Source organism: Geotrypetes seraphini, chromosome 6, assembly GCF_902459505.1.
Source record: "Geotrypetes seraphini chromosome 6, aGeoSer1.1, whole genome shotgun sequence".
NCBI lineage: Eukaryota > Metazoa > Chordata > Amphibia > Gymnophiona > Dermophiidae > Geotrypetes > Geotrypetes seraphini.
Window position 1 is genome coordinate 6,423,682 of NC_047089.1, and position 18,884 is coordinate 6,442,565.

The following is an 18,884-nucleotide window of genomic DNA, read 5'->3' on the forward strand; positions in this document are numbered from 1 at the left end:
CTTTCTAGCCCTTGATACCAGGCCCTTCCCTCTCCTTTGTCTCCCCTCTTTCCTCTTCTCCTGCGGCTCTCTCTTCCCCTCCCTTTGTATCCTTCTCACTCCTCTCTCTCTCTCTCTTCCCTTACTCCATCCCCGATGCTGTGAAGTTCTGTTTTCCCATTTCATCTCCTTCCTCTTCCCTCTTAATGCTTGTTCCTTTCCTCTCTCCACTCTCACATTCTCCTATCCTCTCCTTTACCCTCCTCTTGTTGAGAAGAGCCGAACCCTAGCCCTTAGGCCCGGATTCTCTATACAGCGCCGATATTGGCAGCTGCCTAACAGGTGTCAATCACGTGACAACGCCATATAGAAAATCATGCCCCCGGGAAAGATAGGCACCAAAAATGTAGGCCAGGGTTTTTCAGGCCAACAGTTCCGTCACATATCTTAGTCGTGAATCACGCCTACGTAGGCGCTTTAAGCCATCTGTCGCCACTTCCAGCGTTAGCCACACACACAGTGGAGTTAGGCGGCCTAAAGCATCTACCGAGGCGTGATTCCGGTGCCGATTTTTTTAGGTGTCAGTAGGTGGCTTGAAACTCAGTTAAAAACGTCATTTGAATGTCATTTTTTTAATGAGCTATGGTGCCTTCTGGCACCTAAAAAATCAGTGCCAGTTAGAGAATCCGGGCCTTAGGTCCAGATTCTCTCTACGGCACCGATATTGGAGGCCGCCTAAAAAGCAGCTGCCAATCGCGTGCGTGTCAGTCAAGCGATGGCGCCATATAGAGAATGGTGCCGCTGGGAAAGATAGGCCTCGGAAATGTAGGCCAGAGTTTTCCAGGCGCCTAAAAAATTGGTGCCGGTTAGAGAATCCGGGCCTTGGGTCCTTTCCATCTCTTCCAAAGATGCTATATCGGATTCAGGCCTTTTAAAATAAGGGTGAGGTGGGCACCATTTTCTTGAAGAGATTTCACTGGCAGCCCTCCCCAAATATTAGAGACAGAGCTACGAGCTAGCATATAAACCCACGATGCCGAGGCCAGTCCTGTTTGTTGCTTTTTTTATTAAAGGACCTGGTTTCGTGCCCACCTTCTTCGTTTAAAAACAACTTGGAGTAACCGGATACAGGTTACAACAACAATTTATTTCTATAGCACTACCAGGTGCATGCAGTGCTCTACATTGTACATGCAAGAGATGGTTCCTGCTCAGAAGAGCTTACAATCTAATTATGCCAGACACACAGAGGGGGGCTAGAATCTTATGTAAAGCGATTAATCAAATTTTAATAAACTTGAATGACAGACAGATGTGCTGGTTGGGCCAGTGTTTAAACGCGGCTTCAAAGAAGTGGGCTTTTAGTCTGGCTTTGAATACCGCCAGAGATGGAGCCTTACGTAGCGAGCCAGACAGGACGTTCCAAGCATGTGGCGCAGCAAAGTACAATAATAATAAGAATAATTTATTCTTGAATACCGCCAAAGCCATAATAGTTCGAGTAAGAAGTACTGGACAATCAGTGAAAACCCCCCAATACAAATCATCAGAAATACATACAAGATAATGAGATAAACAATTAAAAACAGTGAATCCTTTGCTAATTTTCTAAAAATAAAGTAAGATGGAGGACGCATAATAATATTACCCAACCAGTCATTCAATTTGCCCGCCCAAAATGCAAGAGTTCTATCTAGAAATCTTTTGAAGCAAACATATGGATTCTGCGTTAAAACGGTCTAAAAAAAAGTGAGAGACCAGATACGCAGGAGCCATACCAAACAGATACAGGAAAATTTAAAGAGAACTCTTGCCTCCATCGGTAGCCAGTGTAGTTTTTGATAATAGGGAGTAATATGTTCCCATTTTTCAAACCAAAAATCAGCCGAACTGTTGAACTTTGAATAAGTCAAAGCCTTTTCAGTGTTTTCTTATATGTACCCAAATAAATAATATTGCAATAGTCGAGCATACGAAATGATGCTTCATCAAAATATTTTTTAATGGTTCGGAGTTTCCATAAGACTGAGAAACATTTTCCGACTAACAAATCCGTATGTTCTTCTAAGGTGAGATGCCGGTCCAAAGTCACTCCCAAAATTTTTATGGAATCGTCTATAGGAAAATCCTGACCATTTAAAGATATCGACGTATCTTTAATTTTGTCTTTAGGGCTCGCCAGAGATGGAGACGGGAGTTGGTGGTAGAGGAGAAGGGGACTTGTCTGATGAGCTGAGTTCCCGGAGGGGGGGTATATGGTTAGAGCTCTGAGCTATGGAACTGGGAGACCTGGGCTCAGACCTCAGCCTGTGATGAGTCCACACTAGGATGCTATAAGTGGCTCTTGACGTCTTCAGCATGTGATAAATGAGGTATTTGTGCTATCCAGTGCCCTGTGACTGACTTACACCATTGTATCCCAATCTTCCCAGGCTCTTAAAGCACTTCGTGACATAAGTACCACAGCGCAGTCTGCGCCTTCACAGCCGTCGATACGAAAGGCCAAGAATATCCCTGTGCAAGCTTTTGAGGTAGGACCTCTGCCTTGAGGGTAAGGGATTAGTTTAGACTTGGAGGACCATCTTCAACATGGCACACCAGTTGTAGCAATGAAAGTCCCCCCCCTCCCTTTGATCAGGTGCTCAGAGCTCTACAAGGTAAGCAGAACACTGAACGGGAAGAAAGATTCATTTTCTCATTGGAGTTTAACACGAGGGTTAATGTACTTGAATATGACTAAGGAATTTCTGCGTTCATGTACTTTTCCTAGGATCTTCTTAGCTGCTGAATTTATTTTGGACTGAGTTTGTATTTTAGTATGTTTTTAGTTGAATTTGCATTTTTTGTAGGTCTCGTTTTATGTACGTTCATTTGTAATCCGCCTAGTTGATAGGTGGAATAGAAATTTTTTAAATAAATAAATACTTGTCCATATGTAGAAGGAACCTGGAGTGCCAGACTTTTAATCGGTTACTTCTGTTCTTTTGCTGTCCCATTGCGCCCCCTACAGGTGAAGTTGGATGTGAACCTGGCTGATCTGACCAAGATTGGGAAGTCTCAGAAGTACACTTTGAGTGTAGATGTGGAGGGCGGGAAGCTGGTGGTGATGAAGAAGCAGAAAGACTCCCAGGAGGACTGGAACACCTTCACTCACGACAAGAGTAAGCACTGATCGTCTTCAGCCCGTCTTTTGAGGAAGCCCTGTGAGAACTCCCGACATCCCTGCCTGTCACCGTAGTTTAGCTTCTGTTCTTACAGTAGACATCAGGGAAACGGACGCAAAGTCCAAAAGGGAAATTGGGTGTATTCCTTGGAATGTACCTTTCTGGTATTGTCAGTTTCTTCCTAGTTCTTTGGCCTTGAGATGTCGCTCCAGGTCCTTTATTCACAGGTGCCTGACGGTCCTTTGGGGGAGGGGGTAGTTGCATCAAGCCTCCTTCAAGAGATCTGCGCATTTGAAGGTTGATATTTGTCTGGACAGTTGGTGGCTCTTTTTTTGATAAGTTTGCCACTGAATATTTGTGGATACCAGGAAACAATCTCCTGTTTTGACCATTTTATTTCTTTATATAGTTTTCTGAAAAACTTCATGGGAAACTGTATAATTGAAAGTAAGTCCAGCTGGGAGTGAAATGTTGCAGTAGGGAAGGATTTTAGTGTGGCACATCTTGTTTCAGTGCTCGATAGGAAGAGACTGTTTGAAGCAGGAAGAAGGATTGCAGTGTGGAACGTCTTGTTTCAGTGCTTGGCACAAAGAGGCTCTGTGAAGCAGGAACAGAAAAACCAGATTTTACTCCTGTAAAATCTGGACCCATAGCCCTGCCCCCGGGCCCGCCCAGTTCTACTCAGCCCCACCCCTTATGCCCGTGTCACACCCCATTATGCCCCCCCCAGCTCCACCCCCTCAACCTGTTCTCGTCCTCGGGACTACGTCTCCATATCCTGATCCCATAGGTTAGACCTCTCCTGCAGTCATGTAGATTATGGGCTTCTTGTAATTTCTGTCCCAGGGCCAAAAATTCCCAAGTATAGCTTCTGATTTTAGGTTTTACCTGATAAACACAGATAAATAACCCAGCTGCAAAATAAATAAAATCGGTATTTTGTGGATAAAACACTGAAAAAAGCAGCACTTCCCCAATATTTTCTCACCTATTCCCTTGTTCCTTGGATCCTGCACTCCGTTTTTTGGACTGATGACGTCACTGCTGTAGGAATTTGGTTCAGGTGGAAGAAATACCAAGAAAGCAGTTGTCTGTGCCGTGCAAACTGATAAACGCTGATATATAAGAACCTAAGACTAGCCTACTGGGTCCGACCAGTGGTCCATCAAGCCCAGTCGCTCGTTCTCTCACAGTGGCCAAGCCAGGGCCCTAGTACCTGGCCAAAACCCAAGGAGTAAGACTTACTGCAGCAGGAGCGCATTTAGAGAACAAGGGTGAAGTTCAGCAACAGTTTTATTATCCCTCAAGGAAGGCTTGTTTTGGCTGAAACGCTCCTGACAAAGTGGAGCTTCGGGTGTTTTCTGAGACACTCACCAACGTTGGAACTGGCGCACAGCCATGTAGATAAAGTGTTGCTGTTTCTTCAGTTATATACCAAAAGTTCTCTCTAGTTAGACACACGTAGAGTTCATGTATAAGGGTGGGACGGAGGTTTGACGTCAATGATTATATGGCAATTGATATATCCAGGATAAGGACCTCAAATAACATCTAACTGAACTTTTAAGCCTCTATATCAGGGGTGTCAAAGTCCCTCCTTGAGGGCTGCAATCCAGTTGGGTTTTCAGGATTTCCCCAATGAATATACATGAGATCTATTAGCATACAGTGAAAGCAGCCCATGCAAATAGATCTCAAGCATATTCCAACTGGATTGCAGCCGTCGAGGAAGGACTTTGACACCTCTGTCATAGAGCTTTATGATTATAGAAACATTATAACATGATGGCAGATAAAGACCAAATGGCCCATCCAGTCTGCCCATCCGCAGTAACCATTCTCTCTTCCTCTCTCTAAGACGGGTAAAGTCCCTCCTCGAGGGCCGCACTTCAGTTGGGTTTTTAAGATTTCCCCAATGAATATGCATGAGATCCATTAGCATAAATGAAGGCAGTACATGCAAATAGATCTCATGCATATTCATTGGGGAAATCCTGAAAACCCGACTGGATTGCGGCCCGCGAGGAGGGACTTTGACACCCCTGCTCTATATGATACTTCAACCTAGTCCTAGTGAATTCATTATTTGGGAAAGTTTTCTCTAAATTAGGGCATCCATACTAATGGATGTCATTTCTATTGTATTAATCTGTGCATAAGTTGATACACTTTTATGTGTAATTAAAAATCTGTAAAATAATAATTTTTTGTGATCCAAAGAAACCCACTTTTTTGTGATGATACAAATCGCAAAGAGTAGCAAAATTCCATGCTACCAATCCAGGGCAAGCAGCGGCTTCCCCCATGTCTTTCTCAATAACAGACTATGGACTTTTCCTCCAGAAACTTGTCCAAACCTTTCTTAAAACCAGCTACGCTATCCGCTCTCACCACAACCTCTGGCAATGCGTTCCAGAGCTTAACTATTCTCTGAATGAAAAAATATTTCCTCTGATTGGTTTTAAAAATATTTCCCTGTAACTTCCAGAATCCATCCAGCTGGAAAATAATTAGCTAAATTTACAGGGCTCAATATTTAATATGATTTAACAAGGGAAGCGAGGCTCCTGCTCGCTGAACTCGCACTGTCGATGTGATCCCTGGAGTTTCCCTAGAGCACACTGTCTACGGGCCGCGATCCCAGCCATTAGCATTGGGGCAGCCCAGGGTAGAGTCTGGGCAGGGACTCCCCGAATAAAATGAGAATATCAATAAGGCTATTCTAACTTTATATGAGGACTGGAAGTAATAGTGGACGAAGATCCTTTTCATTTCAAGCAGCTTTTTGTCCACTATTACTTACGTCTTATTCTTATGAACATTTTAGAAAACGATTGAAATCTTATCTTTTTTCTAAGTATTTGGCCAATTGGTTATCTACTGCTTTCTTTTTTGCTTAATTATGTAAGAACATAAGAAATGCCTTCACTGGATCAGACCGAGGTCCATCTAGTCCGGTTCACCGCACACGCGGCAGCCCATTTAGGTACTCCTTTCTGGAGACCCGACTTTACCGTATCCCTCAATATGATATGCATGAAGGTGTGCTTGAATCCCAGTACAGTAGTCTCCGCCACAACCTCCTCCGGGAGTGCGTTCCAAGCACCCACCACTCGCTGCGTGAAACAGAACTTCCTGACATTTGTCCTGAACCTGTTGCCGCTCAGTTTCAGGCTATCACCTCTTGTCCGTGTCACATCTGAAAATGTTAGCAATGCTGCTTCTCGGTCTATTTTATCAAATCCTTTTAATATTTTAAAAGTCTCTATCAAATCCCCTCTCAGTCTTCTCTTTTCGAGGGTAAACAATCCCAGTTTCCTGAGTCGTTCTTTGTAGCTCAAATGCTCCATTCCTTTGACAAGTTTCGTGGCTCACCTCTGCACTGAACTTAGGGTTATGCGATATAGAAATACGATGTTATGTTATGAATATGGAGCTAGACCTGGATTTTGAGTACCAGTCAGTCTCCTCTCCGCCCCTGACTCTTCCTCCTCTTCCCCTCACCATGTGCGCGCCCCTCTTCCCTCCCCCCGTTCCGCTAGCTGTTCACCGCCATGATCAACAACTTTAACGTGCTCCTTGTGACTGCATCATCTCTCCCGCTGGCGTCACTTTCGGGTGCCGCACATAGTGTCTGGATTAGGTCTGGCGTTGACTCTCCGGGTCAGATTCGGCCCACTGCAGTCAGCACCTTAAAAATGGTTGACCTGCCCTCAGTGCTGTGGCCTCCTCTGTGTATTTGCAGCCCATTGGTCACTGGGCTGAAGAAACCTAAAAGCGCATTTTGTTTTTCAATTGGCTTTCTCAAATTGAATAATTGAGTTTGGGACTGTAATCTCTATTTACATAATGATTAATTTTTGATATGGAAACACAATTTTTTAACTGTATGTATTAATTATGGTTTACTGAGATTTGATTGTTTTTATTAGAATTGCTATTAGAATTATCATTGCTTAGTATTTTAGGGAAAAAAAATTAATTTTTTTTACTTTTACTCTTTTCTATTCTATTTTTAAATGAATTTGATCAATGCGTATTATATATTGTACACCGCTTCGATCCTTTTTAGGCTGTTATGCTGTATAGAAAGTTTTTAATAAACCTAATATTTGTGTGTTTTCAGCTGTGAGGCACAGAGCTATCAAGTTATCCCGTTTGAGAAGGGAGAACCTCGAATATGATGTAACGTAGAACCTGCAGCGCTGATTCAGTGTCTAGGAAAAAGCCTCCCTACTGGAACTGGATCACTTGGCCTCTCTGTGTGGGAGAAGGAGCTGGAATGTGGATAATGCCGATAGTAAGGTCACTGTGATTTCTCTCCCTCCACAGTCCGCCAGCTCATCAAATCGCAGCGGGTGCAGAACAAGCTGGGAATCGTGTTTGAGAAGGAGAAGGACAAGTCTCAGAGGAAAGATTTCATCTTCGTTAGCGCCCGGGCAAGTGCCTACAGAAACCTTGCATAATCCTGTACAGTGCTGTAGTAAAAAAACAAAAAATGGAGGGAGGGCGGACAACCAGCACCATGCCACACTCGCACCCTCCCTTCCTCCACCCTGTACCTATTTAAATCTCCACCACCAAGAGCAACTTCTCAGGCCTGTTTCTCGTACTGGCTTGGTTCCCCTCTGAAATCACTTCCGGGTCTCAGGGGGCCAGGAAGTGACATCAGAGGGAAAGCCAATGCCAGCACGAGCAGCAAGCTGGAGATAGTGGGGGTGAGGCCACTGCCCCGCATGCATCCTTCCCTCGCTACGCCACTGATTCCGTATAATCTTCACCAGGCGCAGATGCTGCAGCATCCTATCTCATCGCGGTGCCTGCATGGGAAGGCCATTGGATTCCTTAAAGGCATAAATCCCTGTGCATCCATTGGGTGCAGCAAGTGGGAAGGGGTGGGCCTCTCATTTAACTGGACAGGGAGGCTGTCGTGTGATGGTTGCCCATAGCAGTTCCAGAGCCCAATACTGTCATTTACAGAGATAACATCCAGCCTAGCAGGGTCTCTTTCCCAACTGGCCTGCTTGGGAATTTTTTTTTTTTGGGGGGGGGGGGCGTGCTTGCATATTACTTTTTATCTAATCTAAATCTTGGATTTATATACCGTGTCATCTCCCCAAAAGGACTCGGTTCATATAAAAATCAATGATCGAAGATTATAGAAAAAATAACTAACGAATGAAGACCCTCGTCCAACATCTTAGAGGGAAGAGAACTCATTTTCCATAGAGCAATTTTCCAAGAACTCTTAAAATAAGTGTTTCATTGATTTACGGAAAATCTGGAAGGAGAGAAGAGTTCTCGCACAAGAGGGAATCCCATCCCAAATCGTTCTAAACGTCTAGGAGAAAAATCGAGTGATATCACAAACAGATTTTATTCCTTTTAAAGATGGAAAGGACAGTTTCCATGTGTGAGAGTGAAGCCTCCATGTCACTGCGTGTGTTCACTTTCCTTTTTTTTTTTTTTTAATAAATCTTTATTGATTTTCAAGTAGTAACAGTGCAATACATATGAATCTGAACGTATAACAAATCAAGAAAAGCACTTTAAACTTACAAATATTCGAAAGTAATCTTTTCCCCCACCCCCTTTACTTAATCAATAATATCAATCCTTCCACTAACCCATTCTTATTTCAAATAATATCCCATTCCCACCCCCCTCCCTCCTACTCTGGATGTGAAGGAAATCAGACAGAAATTAAAGAGAAATGACAACTATTTAGAAGCGATAAAAGATGCCAATGGGCCTCCCACCAAGTTAATATGCCCCGATATCTCAGCCTTCATATTTGTAGCTGGAGCATAAGTTCGCCCACCAAAAAGGGAAGTTAGGTCGATCATAGTTCTTCCAATAGCTTGTTATCATCTGCGTGGCTATTCCCGTCATAATTAAGAAAAGCCGGCATTTATAACGATCCATAGGGGGTTTAACATGTAATAATGTTCCACATAAGCGTGTTCACTTTCTGTCTCGGTGCTTGCTGTTGACAAGTGACTCACCCCCTCGGTGGATTTTTTTTCCTCTCGCGCCATGTAACAGCATCGCTGTCTTGGAGAAGGCTGCCGTCTTTTCTCACCCGTTGTCTCTGTCCTAGCCTGGAGCAGCTGAAAGTGGTCACGCTGTTTTTTAAACTTTAATCTTTGGTGTATTGATTTTTGAACGTATGACTGCTCTTTGTTTGCTCCGTGTAAATGTATTTGGTTCACGTTTCTTTTTTTCCATGCCTCGCATACATTCAGGGCTGTGCGTGCGAAAAAGAAATACAGAAATGTTGAGTCTCGCCTCTTTGTGGTTCTTGGCCGTTAATGGAAAGGGAAGGGCCAGGCCCCTGCATAAGAACGTAAGAATAGCCGTACTGGGTCAGGCCAATGGTCCATCAAGCCCAGTAGCCTGTTCTCACGGTGGCCAAAACCCAAGGAGTATCAAGATTCCAGAATCCCAAAGAGTAGCAACATCCCATGCAGAGGCTTTCCCCATGTCTATGGACTTTTCCTCCAAGAATTTGTCCAAACCTTTCTTAAAACCAGCTACGCTATCCGCTTTTACCACAACCTCTGCCAACGCGTCCCAGAGCTTTAGTGAAAAAATATTTCCTCCTGTTGCTCGCTGTTTCCCATTTTCCATAACACAGGTGATGGGGTTTGAGGAAGAGCTGCCTCTGTGTGATGCATGGGACTGGACGGTCCCTTCGGACCATCTACCGTTCCTCCTTCAGGCGCTTTGAACCAATTCCCTACTGGACCAGCACAGCAAAGCGCAGAGATATTAGTGTATTTCTTAAAATCGTGAGCCACTTCTTGGGGACAACACTAAATCCAATACTGGAGACGGAAAAAGAGCCCCTAAATAGCTACAGCTTATTAAATGCCAAAGGCTGATTGTGTCGCAGTCAGACGCCATCGTTGACCGGTGTCAGGTCAAAAGCGCGCCGGGACAAAGGCGTTTGCAGACAATTACAGTTTTTACGGCTCCGACGGGGGGAGGCGGGGGGGGAACCCCCCCACTTTACTTAATAGAGATCGCGCCGTATTGTGGGGGGTTGTAACATTTTACTGAAAAGTTCACTTTTCCCCTGTTTTTAGGGAAAAAGTTAAGTTTACAGTAAAATGTGGAGGGTTACAACCCCCCACACCCCCCCCAACGCCGGCGCGATGTCTATTAAGTAAACCGGGGGGGCTCCCCAACAAAACCCCCCATCGGAGCCCCTAAAAACTGTAATTTTCTTCGGCGCGCGCCTCCACCTTGCGCTCAGTTGTCGGCGCGCGCCTTTGTCTTTAGCGGGGTTGTCTATGAACCTCATTGACCATTTGTGCTGGTGAAACTGTAGCTGGTTGCAGCAAAAAAAAACCCCCAAAAACCCATTTAATGTGCAGAACGTAAGGGACCGGAGTGCCACCGTCCATTGCGTTTCCCCGGAAGAAGCTGACTTTGTCGGCGAAACGGGCTCCGTTGGGAGCGGACACACTCTGAGATAAGTCACGAGGCACTAGTATTTTGGCGTTACTTATGAATGCACGGCAGAGTCGTATTTTGTTGGTCCACAGCACTAGGGTTTAAACTCCTTTTGCAAGGTCTGACCTGTTTATAAGATATTACAACACAATCAGCAATTCATTTCAGTATATTGAGAAATAATAAAAGAAAAATTATATATATTACAGTGTTCCCCCGCAAATTTGCGGTTCGCGAATCGCGGACTCACTCATTCGCGGTCTGCTCCGACCACCTCTTCCTGTAGTAAAGTTGGCCTACGTGAGGAGTAGGCAATTCCGGTCCTCGAGAGCCGGAGCCAGGCCAGGTTTTCAGGATCTCCACCATGAATATGTATGAGATGGATTTGCATACACTGCCTCCTTGAGATGCAAATTGATCTCGTGCATATTTATGGTGGAAATCCTGAAAACCTGACCTGGCTCCGGCTCTTGAGGACCGGAATTGCCTTCTCCCTGGGCTACACCAATCAGGAGCTGCGTATCAAAGCAGCTCCTGGGCGGTATATAAGCTGACACCCTCGATGTACAGGGATTTACGCCTTTAAGGAATCCAGCGGCCTTCCCATGCAGGCACCGCGATGAGACAGGATGCTGCAGCACGTGCGCCTGGTGAGGCGACATTAAGATTATACAGAATCAGTGGCGTAGCGAGGGTAGGATACATGTGAGGCAGTGGCCTCCCACCCTCTCCTTCCCTGGTATCTCGTTAAATCTTTGCGAGCAGCTTCTCCAGCCTGCTGCTTGTGCCAGCATTGGCTTTCCTTCTGATGTCACTTCCTGTCCCAACTTCCTGGTCACTTCCTAGCCCGAGTTTACTACAGGAAGAGGCGGTTGTGGCAGACCGCGAGTGATTTTCTTCACCGCCGGCGCTCCATCTGCCCTTTCCTGCCACCTTTGCCTTTTGACAGGCGGTTTTTCGAAATTTGTGGAGTTCATGGAGTACTGTATATAATTTCACGTAAAATGGTCCACTTTTAATCGGTGTTTAAGATAATATACAGTAAGTTAAGTGTTTTGTAAATTTGAGGGTTTTGTTTTTTTTTCCAGGATCAGTGATTGAAATCTGGAACTGAGAAGTCTCAGTTATCCTTTTGTCCATTTCTCAGGTTTTTTTCTCCTCTCGTTTGTGATTCACACTTATTACATGTTGCATCCAAGAACCTTTGTGTTTAGTGAGCTGTAACCACTTCTTGGGGACCCCATTTGTCAGTGGCATAGTAAGGATGAGGGTGCCCCTCCCCTGCCCCTGCACCACACTTTTTTAACTTCTCCGGCGTGAGACGAACGCCCTTGTTGTTATCGTCTCGCTCTTTGACGTCATTTCCTAAGCGCAGGTCCCGGAAGTGACGTCAGAGAGAGTGCCAACGCAGGCAGGAACCTCGAGCCAGGGGAGTAAAAAAAAGGTACAGGGGAAGTCAAGCGCGGCAAGGAGAGGGGTGCCACGCTCTTAGCAAAATGGCGCCTGAAGCAGACCCCCCCCCCCCCAGGGCATACAATTTGATGATAATCTTTCCTTGTGTTCCCTTCCCTCTTCTCCCATCCACAGAAACGGGAAGCGTTCTGTCAGCTGCTGCAGCTCATGAAAAACAAACATTCCAAGCAAGATGAGCCGGATATGATCTCCGTGTTCATTGGTACCTGGAACATGGGTGAGTGAGGGCCTCTGAGCACTGCTGGCTTGAGGTGGGGGACAGGTGGCATCGCCTGAAGACCACCTGTGCCAGATTGCTAGTTCTAGAGGGGTGGGAGCAGGGGGGCAGGGCTGCGCTTCTAGGCTGCACCATAGGGGGAGATCTGTGTCTAGGCTGTTTCAGGAGGGGGCGATGCCCTGCTTCCCGACTACCCTGGGAGGGGCTGTGCTGCTTGATTCATAGAGTCTATGCTCTAGGGGATGTCCGTGCTTAGATCGCTTACAGGCTCTTCTCATCTCCCCTTTAAGGGTCTAATTAGGTTATTACGCACAGAGTTAGTAGTTGCCAAAGAGGAAGTCTGTTTCCTCCTCAGGCTGGCAGTGGCTGGTGCCATTGTTGGACAAACAGACAGACGCTCACTTATTCCAGGGAACTTGACAAGGAAACATTGAACAGTATTTTAGACTTGTTTCATATTGTGAGAATAACCCTGAGCAAATGAAATATTTAAAGATAACAGACTGGGTTTATGTAGCTTATTTGAAACAGGACTCCACTGTCAAAATTTTAAACTTTCCAGAAGCATCTGTGCAGCCACCTCTGATATATAAAACATGGCAGCACATTTCACCACTCAGTGACCAAGTGGGGATTAGAACTAAGGCAAAGGGACACCCCAGGGTCACACAAGGACTCGGCGGCAGAGCTGGGATTAGAATTGTGGAGCAGGGACCACCCTGATAGGTCAGTGGCAGTGGAGTTGAGTCTGCTCCTCTCCAGCCACTCAGAGGATACCATAGAGGTAGGATTCACTGCCCTTGGAGAGGACAGAGTCTCAGTCATTCTGCAGGAGCGCCACCTAGTGGCTGGGTTAGGGCCTGTGATTACAGGATTCTGGAAGGGGGCCCTGGTGTGTGGACAAACATGAAATAAGCAAAAAATTCATTGAGTAAACTGTAGTAATCAACTCCACCTTTGTACTTGTATTTGAGGAAAACTTATTAAAAAATTTTTTTTAATGGTAGACATTCCAAAAGCCACAGAGTGGGTAACACCTGGATAGTCAGCAGAACTTATGCAGGCAAGTTTTTACGTGGACTGACCCGTCTGCCCAAAGTTAGGACACCATTTCCCGCCTCCAACCCATCCCCTGCTCAAAAAAATTGACTCAGGTAGATTTATAAAGTGAGAGGGCCAGGTGGAAAATTAAAGGGTCTCATTGATATGGGTAAAAGTTGATTTTATGCAGATAAATATCTTTGTATGAAGCTCAAGATAATCTGCCCCAATCGCTCAAAGTCACTGATAGCAACCGAGGCCTCCATATTCCAACCCTGCCCTGGAGGACCACCAGCCAGTCAGGTTTTCAGGACAACCCTAATGAATATGCATGGAGCAGATTAGCAAGCCTGTCACCTCCATTATATGCAAATTTCTCTCATGCAGATTCATTAGAGCTATTCCGAAAACCCGACCGGCTGGTGGTCCTCCAGGACAGGGTTGGGGACCACTGCCAAAGAGTATTTCAGCTCTAATATTTACACAGTTCATCGACATCTGAAACAAATTTAAGAGGCCTTCTAGTAAAGCTTAGTCCATACTAAATGCTGCATGGCCTACTTTGTACCTGTGGCCCATGTGGCCTTTAGCCCTAGGGCTGATGACAGCTTGACTTGTGTGTACAATGAACGCTTATCTTCACTTTCCTTCGGAACAGGAAGCGTACCTCCTCAGAAGAACGTCACTTCCTGGCTTGGGTCTAAGGGCCTAGGCAAAACTCTGGATGAGATGTCGGTAACGATACCCCATGACATCTATGTGTTTGGGACGCAAGAGAATTCGCTGGGGGACAAGGAGTGGATTGACTTCCTTCGAGGGGTGCTCAAAGACTGCACGGAGATCGAATACAGACCGGTAGGAAAACTGGCTGGGGAGATGGAGGTGGGGTGTACCGATGCGCTGTGTATCTGAAGGCCAACATTTTGGTTCTGGGGCAGAAAGGTTTGTGGCTGGTGCTGAGGGTTAGGATTATTCGGTTTAGAAGCAGCAACCGATTGGTTAAGGTTCTTAAATTGGAGCAAGTCTGAGGCTCTGGTTTGCAGCTGTTCTCTATATCTAGGGGAGAACCAGCTAAATGACCCCCGTGCTCTTCTCTGGTGCCCCAGGAATGATCACCTGGAAAGACATTTTCTGCCGCATTCAACACCACACACCATGTGCTCTTGCTGTCTCAGTTGGAAGGTGCTGGGGTTGCAGGGACCCTTCTTGGCCTGGCATTTCTAGAAGAAAACCTTGTGTGCTTTGGAAACCTAAATTCTGTGAATTATATTTGCTATTGTGTGATCGAGGGTGGGGGGAATTATCAACCTAGGCTACCTTGGTTATTAATTACTAGGTCTCATTGCATGTGTTCGTGGTAAAATGGTAGTCCACATTAATAACGACACTCTTTGGTGTTTATTTGACCCCCTCACGCCATTGATCACCAGTTACACCATTGGTTACTGTATTTTTAAAGACGGTATTTGTTTGGTAACCTGTATTAGGAATTGTCAGGTGAGGCTATCTCAGATGTGAACTCTGTCTAGAAGGGATGTGGAAGTGGCTTTTTCAGTGCAAACTTGAACTAAATCCAGGTAAATCGGGGGAGAGAGTGGCACAGTGGTTAAAGCTACAGCTTCAGCACCCTGGGGTTGTGGGTTCAAACCCCCGCTGCTCCTTGTGCCCACCAGGACAGACAGGGGAAAGTGCTCGAGTACCTGAATAAATTCATGTGAACCATTCTGGGCTCCCCTGGGAGAACGGTATAGAAAATTGAATAAATCAATCATGCTATCCTCTTCCTATATGGTCTCAGATTGAGGGCATTTTTTTGAGCCCGTGCAAGAATTAAGTTTGAGAATCAATCTGGATCATCTAACATGATGGCTGAAGTACTTAGTTATAAAATTAACATTTCGTAGATTGCATCTGTTGTCGGTCCTATTTGACGTTTTCAAACCTTACTTGGTAATATCAAAGTACATCTTTTTGCCACGATCTGCTCACCACCGTTGCAAACTACAGCCGTCTGCGGATCTTCTGGGAAAGATAACAATATGTTTGTGTTTCATGCATATGAAAGATGTATTGAAGGCAGGATTAATTTCAGATTATTACTTGTGGTTTCCATTGTGGTTTCTATTGTGTCACCCTGGATACTTAAGAACATAAGAAGCGCCATCTCCGGATCAGACCTTCGGTCCTTCAAGTCCGGTGTTCCGCACACGCGGAGGCCCTGCCAGGTGTAAACCTGGTGTAATTTTTAGTCACCCATATCCCTCTATGCCTCTCGTAAGGAGATGTGCATCTAGTTTGCTTTTGAATCCTAGGACGGTCGATTCCGCAATAACCTCCTCGGGGAGAGCATTCCAGGTGTCCACCACTCTCCGAGTGAAGCAGAACTTCCTGATATTCGTCCTGAACTTGTCCCCCCTTAGCTTCATTCCGTGTCCTCTTGTCCTCTAGCCGAGGAGAAAGCTTAAATCCTTTCTGCAGGTCTCGCTTTTCCACATAATTGAGATTCATCGTTCCTTGACTTAAGACTGGCATGTATTGACTGTAAACCTTAGCTCTGGAATTTTCTGCCATTAGAACTGTGAATATAGTTGAGTACACATCTTTTTTGTCAGAGCTTTAAATATCTGAACTTGCCATGCCTCTGCATTTGGATCAAGTGGTAAAGGATTAACTAAGGAGGTTTTGATGGCATGTAGTTTGCTACAAGGCATGCGCATGGGTGACTTTTGGGTGGAGCATGAACGGAACATGCAAACAAATGAAGATTATAGTATTCTGTAATTTACACATGTTCTGCACCACTCTAGAAATCAAAATATAGTAAAATTGAGCCAAGTATAGAACAATGAAGCGATTGTGACATCACTGATGAGATTGGCTTTTATTGGTGGAATGAGGCATTATGACATCACAATCTCAGAGACTATTTATTTATTCAATTTTCTATACTGTTCTCCCAAGCAGGAACTCATTTTCCTGTCCCTTCAAGTTGTTTTCCTGCCTTTCCTGTTCCTGCAAGCTCTGTCCTCATCTGCACAAGCCTCAAACACTTTAAAATCATAAGTGTTCAAGGCTTGTGTAGTTAGGGCAGAGCTTGAGGGTGATATGAGGAGAGCATTAAAATACTGAGTAGAGTGGAAAGGGTAAATGTGAAACGCTTGTTTACTTTTTCCAAAAATGCTAGGACTAGGGCAGGGGTCTCAAAGTCCCTCCTTGAGGGCCGCAATCCAGTCGGGTTTTCAGGATTTCCCCATTGAATCTGCATGAGATCTATGTGCATGCACTGCTTTCAATGCATATTCATTGGGGAAATCCTGAAAACCCGACTGGATTGCGGCCCTCAAGGAGGGACTTTGAGACCCCTGGACTAGGGGGTATGCAATGAAACTAAAAACAAACCGGAGAATATATTTCCAAAGAATACAAACTCTGGAATTTGTTGCCAGAGAGTGTGGTGAAATCGGTTAGCTTAGCAAGGTTTAAAAAAGGTCTGGCTAATTTCCTAAAAGAGAAGTCCATAGGCCTTTATTGAGATGGCTTGAGAAAATCCACTGCTTATTCCTAGGATAAGCAATATAAAGTCTATTTTACTTCTTGGGATCTAGCTAGTTGCTTGGGATCTGGGTTGGCTACTGTTGGGCTTAATGGATCTTTGGTTTGTCCCAGTATGACAGCTCTTATGTTCTTATATGAGCCAAGTATAGGACAGTGAAGCCACTGTGACATCACTGCTGAGGTTGGCTCTTAGGCACTGGTGGAATGAGGCATTATGACATCACAATCTCAGCTCTGGAATGTTGCCACTCTTTGGGTTTCTGCCAGGTACTTGGGACCTGGCTTGGCCACGGCTGGAAACGGGATACTGGGCTTGATGGACCTTCGTTCTGTCCCAGTATGACAATTCTTCTGTTCTTATCTGTGAAACTTATTCTTATTTTTTCTGTAACACTTTCGTCTTCAGAGAGTCTACGTCTGAATGTTTAGCACTGTTTTCACCAAACATGCAGCCAGTATTCAAAGTTTGAATCAACACAAGGAACAAGGTGGACTTGTGTTCATGACAGTTTTGCGGTGAACTCCGTATTGTCAGCCACAACAAAAGAGTTTGTTTAATATCATCATTGCACAGAAAAAAAAAAATCTTACCGTCTTTCCACGATCTGAGTATTGTAACATTTATACTTATGGCTTGTATTTAACTGATCAGACCCACAAAAATGGCACAAATGTAACCTTAGAAAATTAATAGTCCACTTCTACCCAAGTTTCTAAGGTACTAATGTGCTATACATCAGTTTCCCCTTCTTACTCCAATGTTCCATATAGTCATTTTCTTTCAGACCTCAGAACCACCACTCCTCCGTATTTAACTGAAGCAGCAGCCTGGGATTCCCCAAATACATTGCTCAAAGTGCTGAAGGCCTCAGCGGGTTCTCTGGTGCGAGTCACGTTTCACCACAGACTTCCTCGGGGAGAATGTTAAGTGGGGCCTCAAATCCACAATGGTCTATTCTGTCATCGTTTGCTCGTGGCTGTCATTCCAGTCGTCCATTACTGCTGAAATGTACTGCATTCTCCTGCAGTGTCAGTAGCTGCAAATGCCAAAACGCTATCTCCACACATCTTCCTTACCGCTAGAAATCAATTGAACATGCATACAATTATCTTAATGTAAAAAATTAAACATTTGAAGTGTAAGCCACTTCAGGGAACTTAAGTCAACATAGCTGTCTCTCGCTCGCTCTCGTAGTTTTAGGCCCCAGATGAACAAATTCACAAGCTGTGCACTGCTTCACATATATATGAGGGTGAAAGGCAAAATACATTTAAGAACTGTGAGCAATTGAACGCGTCACTTTTCCACATAGTCTCCACGCATTTGTTGTATCGTTCAACTAGCTTCTGTATTCTTGCAGAGAAGAAGTTTTTCAGCTGCTCCCGAAGCCAGGTGAACACCGTTTTCTTTACTTCATCATCAGAGGTGAATCTGGCCCGAAGATGTGATGATCGCTAGGACCAGATCCGGGCTCTTAGGAGGACGTGGAAGACGTTAGAACCCAAACTGTCTCTTCTGTCACTGCTGCCAAAAAAGCAAAAAAAAAAAAAAAATGCTAGGAATTATTAAAAAAGTGATGGTTAACAAGACTAAGAATGTCATAATGCCCCTGTATCACTCCATGGTGCGACCTCATCAGGAGTATTGTGTTCAATTCTGGTCTCCTTATCTCAAGAAAGTATAGTGGCGCTAGAAAAGGTTCAAAGAAGGCTGGATGCTTCGTGGATGTGAATTCTGTGCAGGAGCATTTAGGGACTCTCTGCATCAACATTCCAGAGTCAGATTGATATAATGTCCCATAGGCCTCTGCTGACGTTGGTTAGGCCAACCGAAAATGCTGACTGCTAGCAATGCTAGGGCTGACTTCCTTTCTGTGATTATAATCAAAGCAGTTTACGTACAGGTCTTTATTTTGTACCGGGAGCAATGGAGGGTGAGTGACTTGCTCATGCCCAGGGTCGCAATGAGCCACGGTGGGAGTTGAACCCAGGCTACG

At 44.9% G+C, this 18,884-nt stretch overlaps 1 protein-coding gene across 2 annotated transcripts in view; it reads left to right on the forward strand.

Annotated features, from left to right (window-relative positions):
• INPPL1 (inositol polyphosphate phosphatase like 1) overlaps positions 1 to 18,884 on the forward strand; it is a 172,986-nt gene that overhangs the window by 101,501 nt on the left and 52,601 nt on the right. For both annotated transcript variants that reach the window (XM_033949508.1, XM_033949509.1), the window contains exons 8-12: positions 2,412 to 2,510; positions 2,990 to 3,140; positions 7,476 to 7,582; positions 12,189 to 12,291; positions 13,991 to 14,187. In XM_033949508.1, coding sequence (XP_033805399.1) covers positions 2,412 to 2,510; positions 2,990 to 3,140; positions 7,476 to 7,582; positions 12,189 to 12,291; positions 13,991 to 14,187 — 657 coding nt within the window. The remainder of the gene's footprint in view (positions 1 to 2,411; positions 2,511 to 2,989; positions 3,141 to 7,475; positions 7,583 to 12,188; positions 12,292 to 13,990; positions 14,188 to 18,884) is intronic.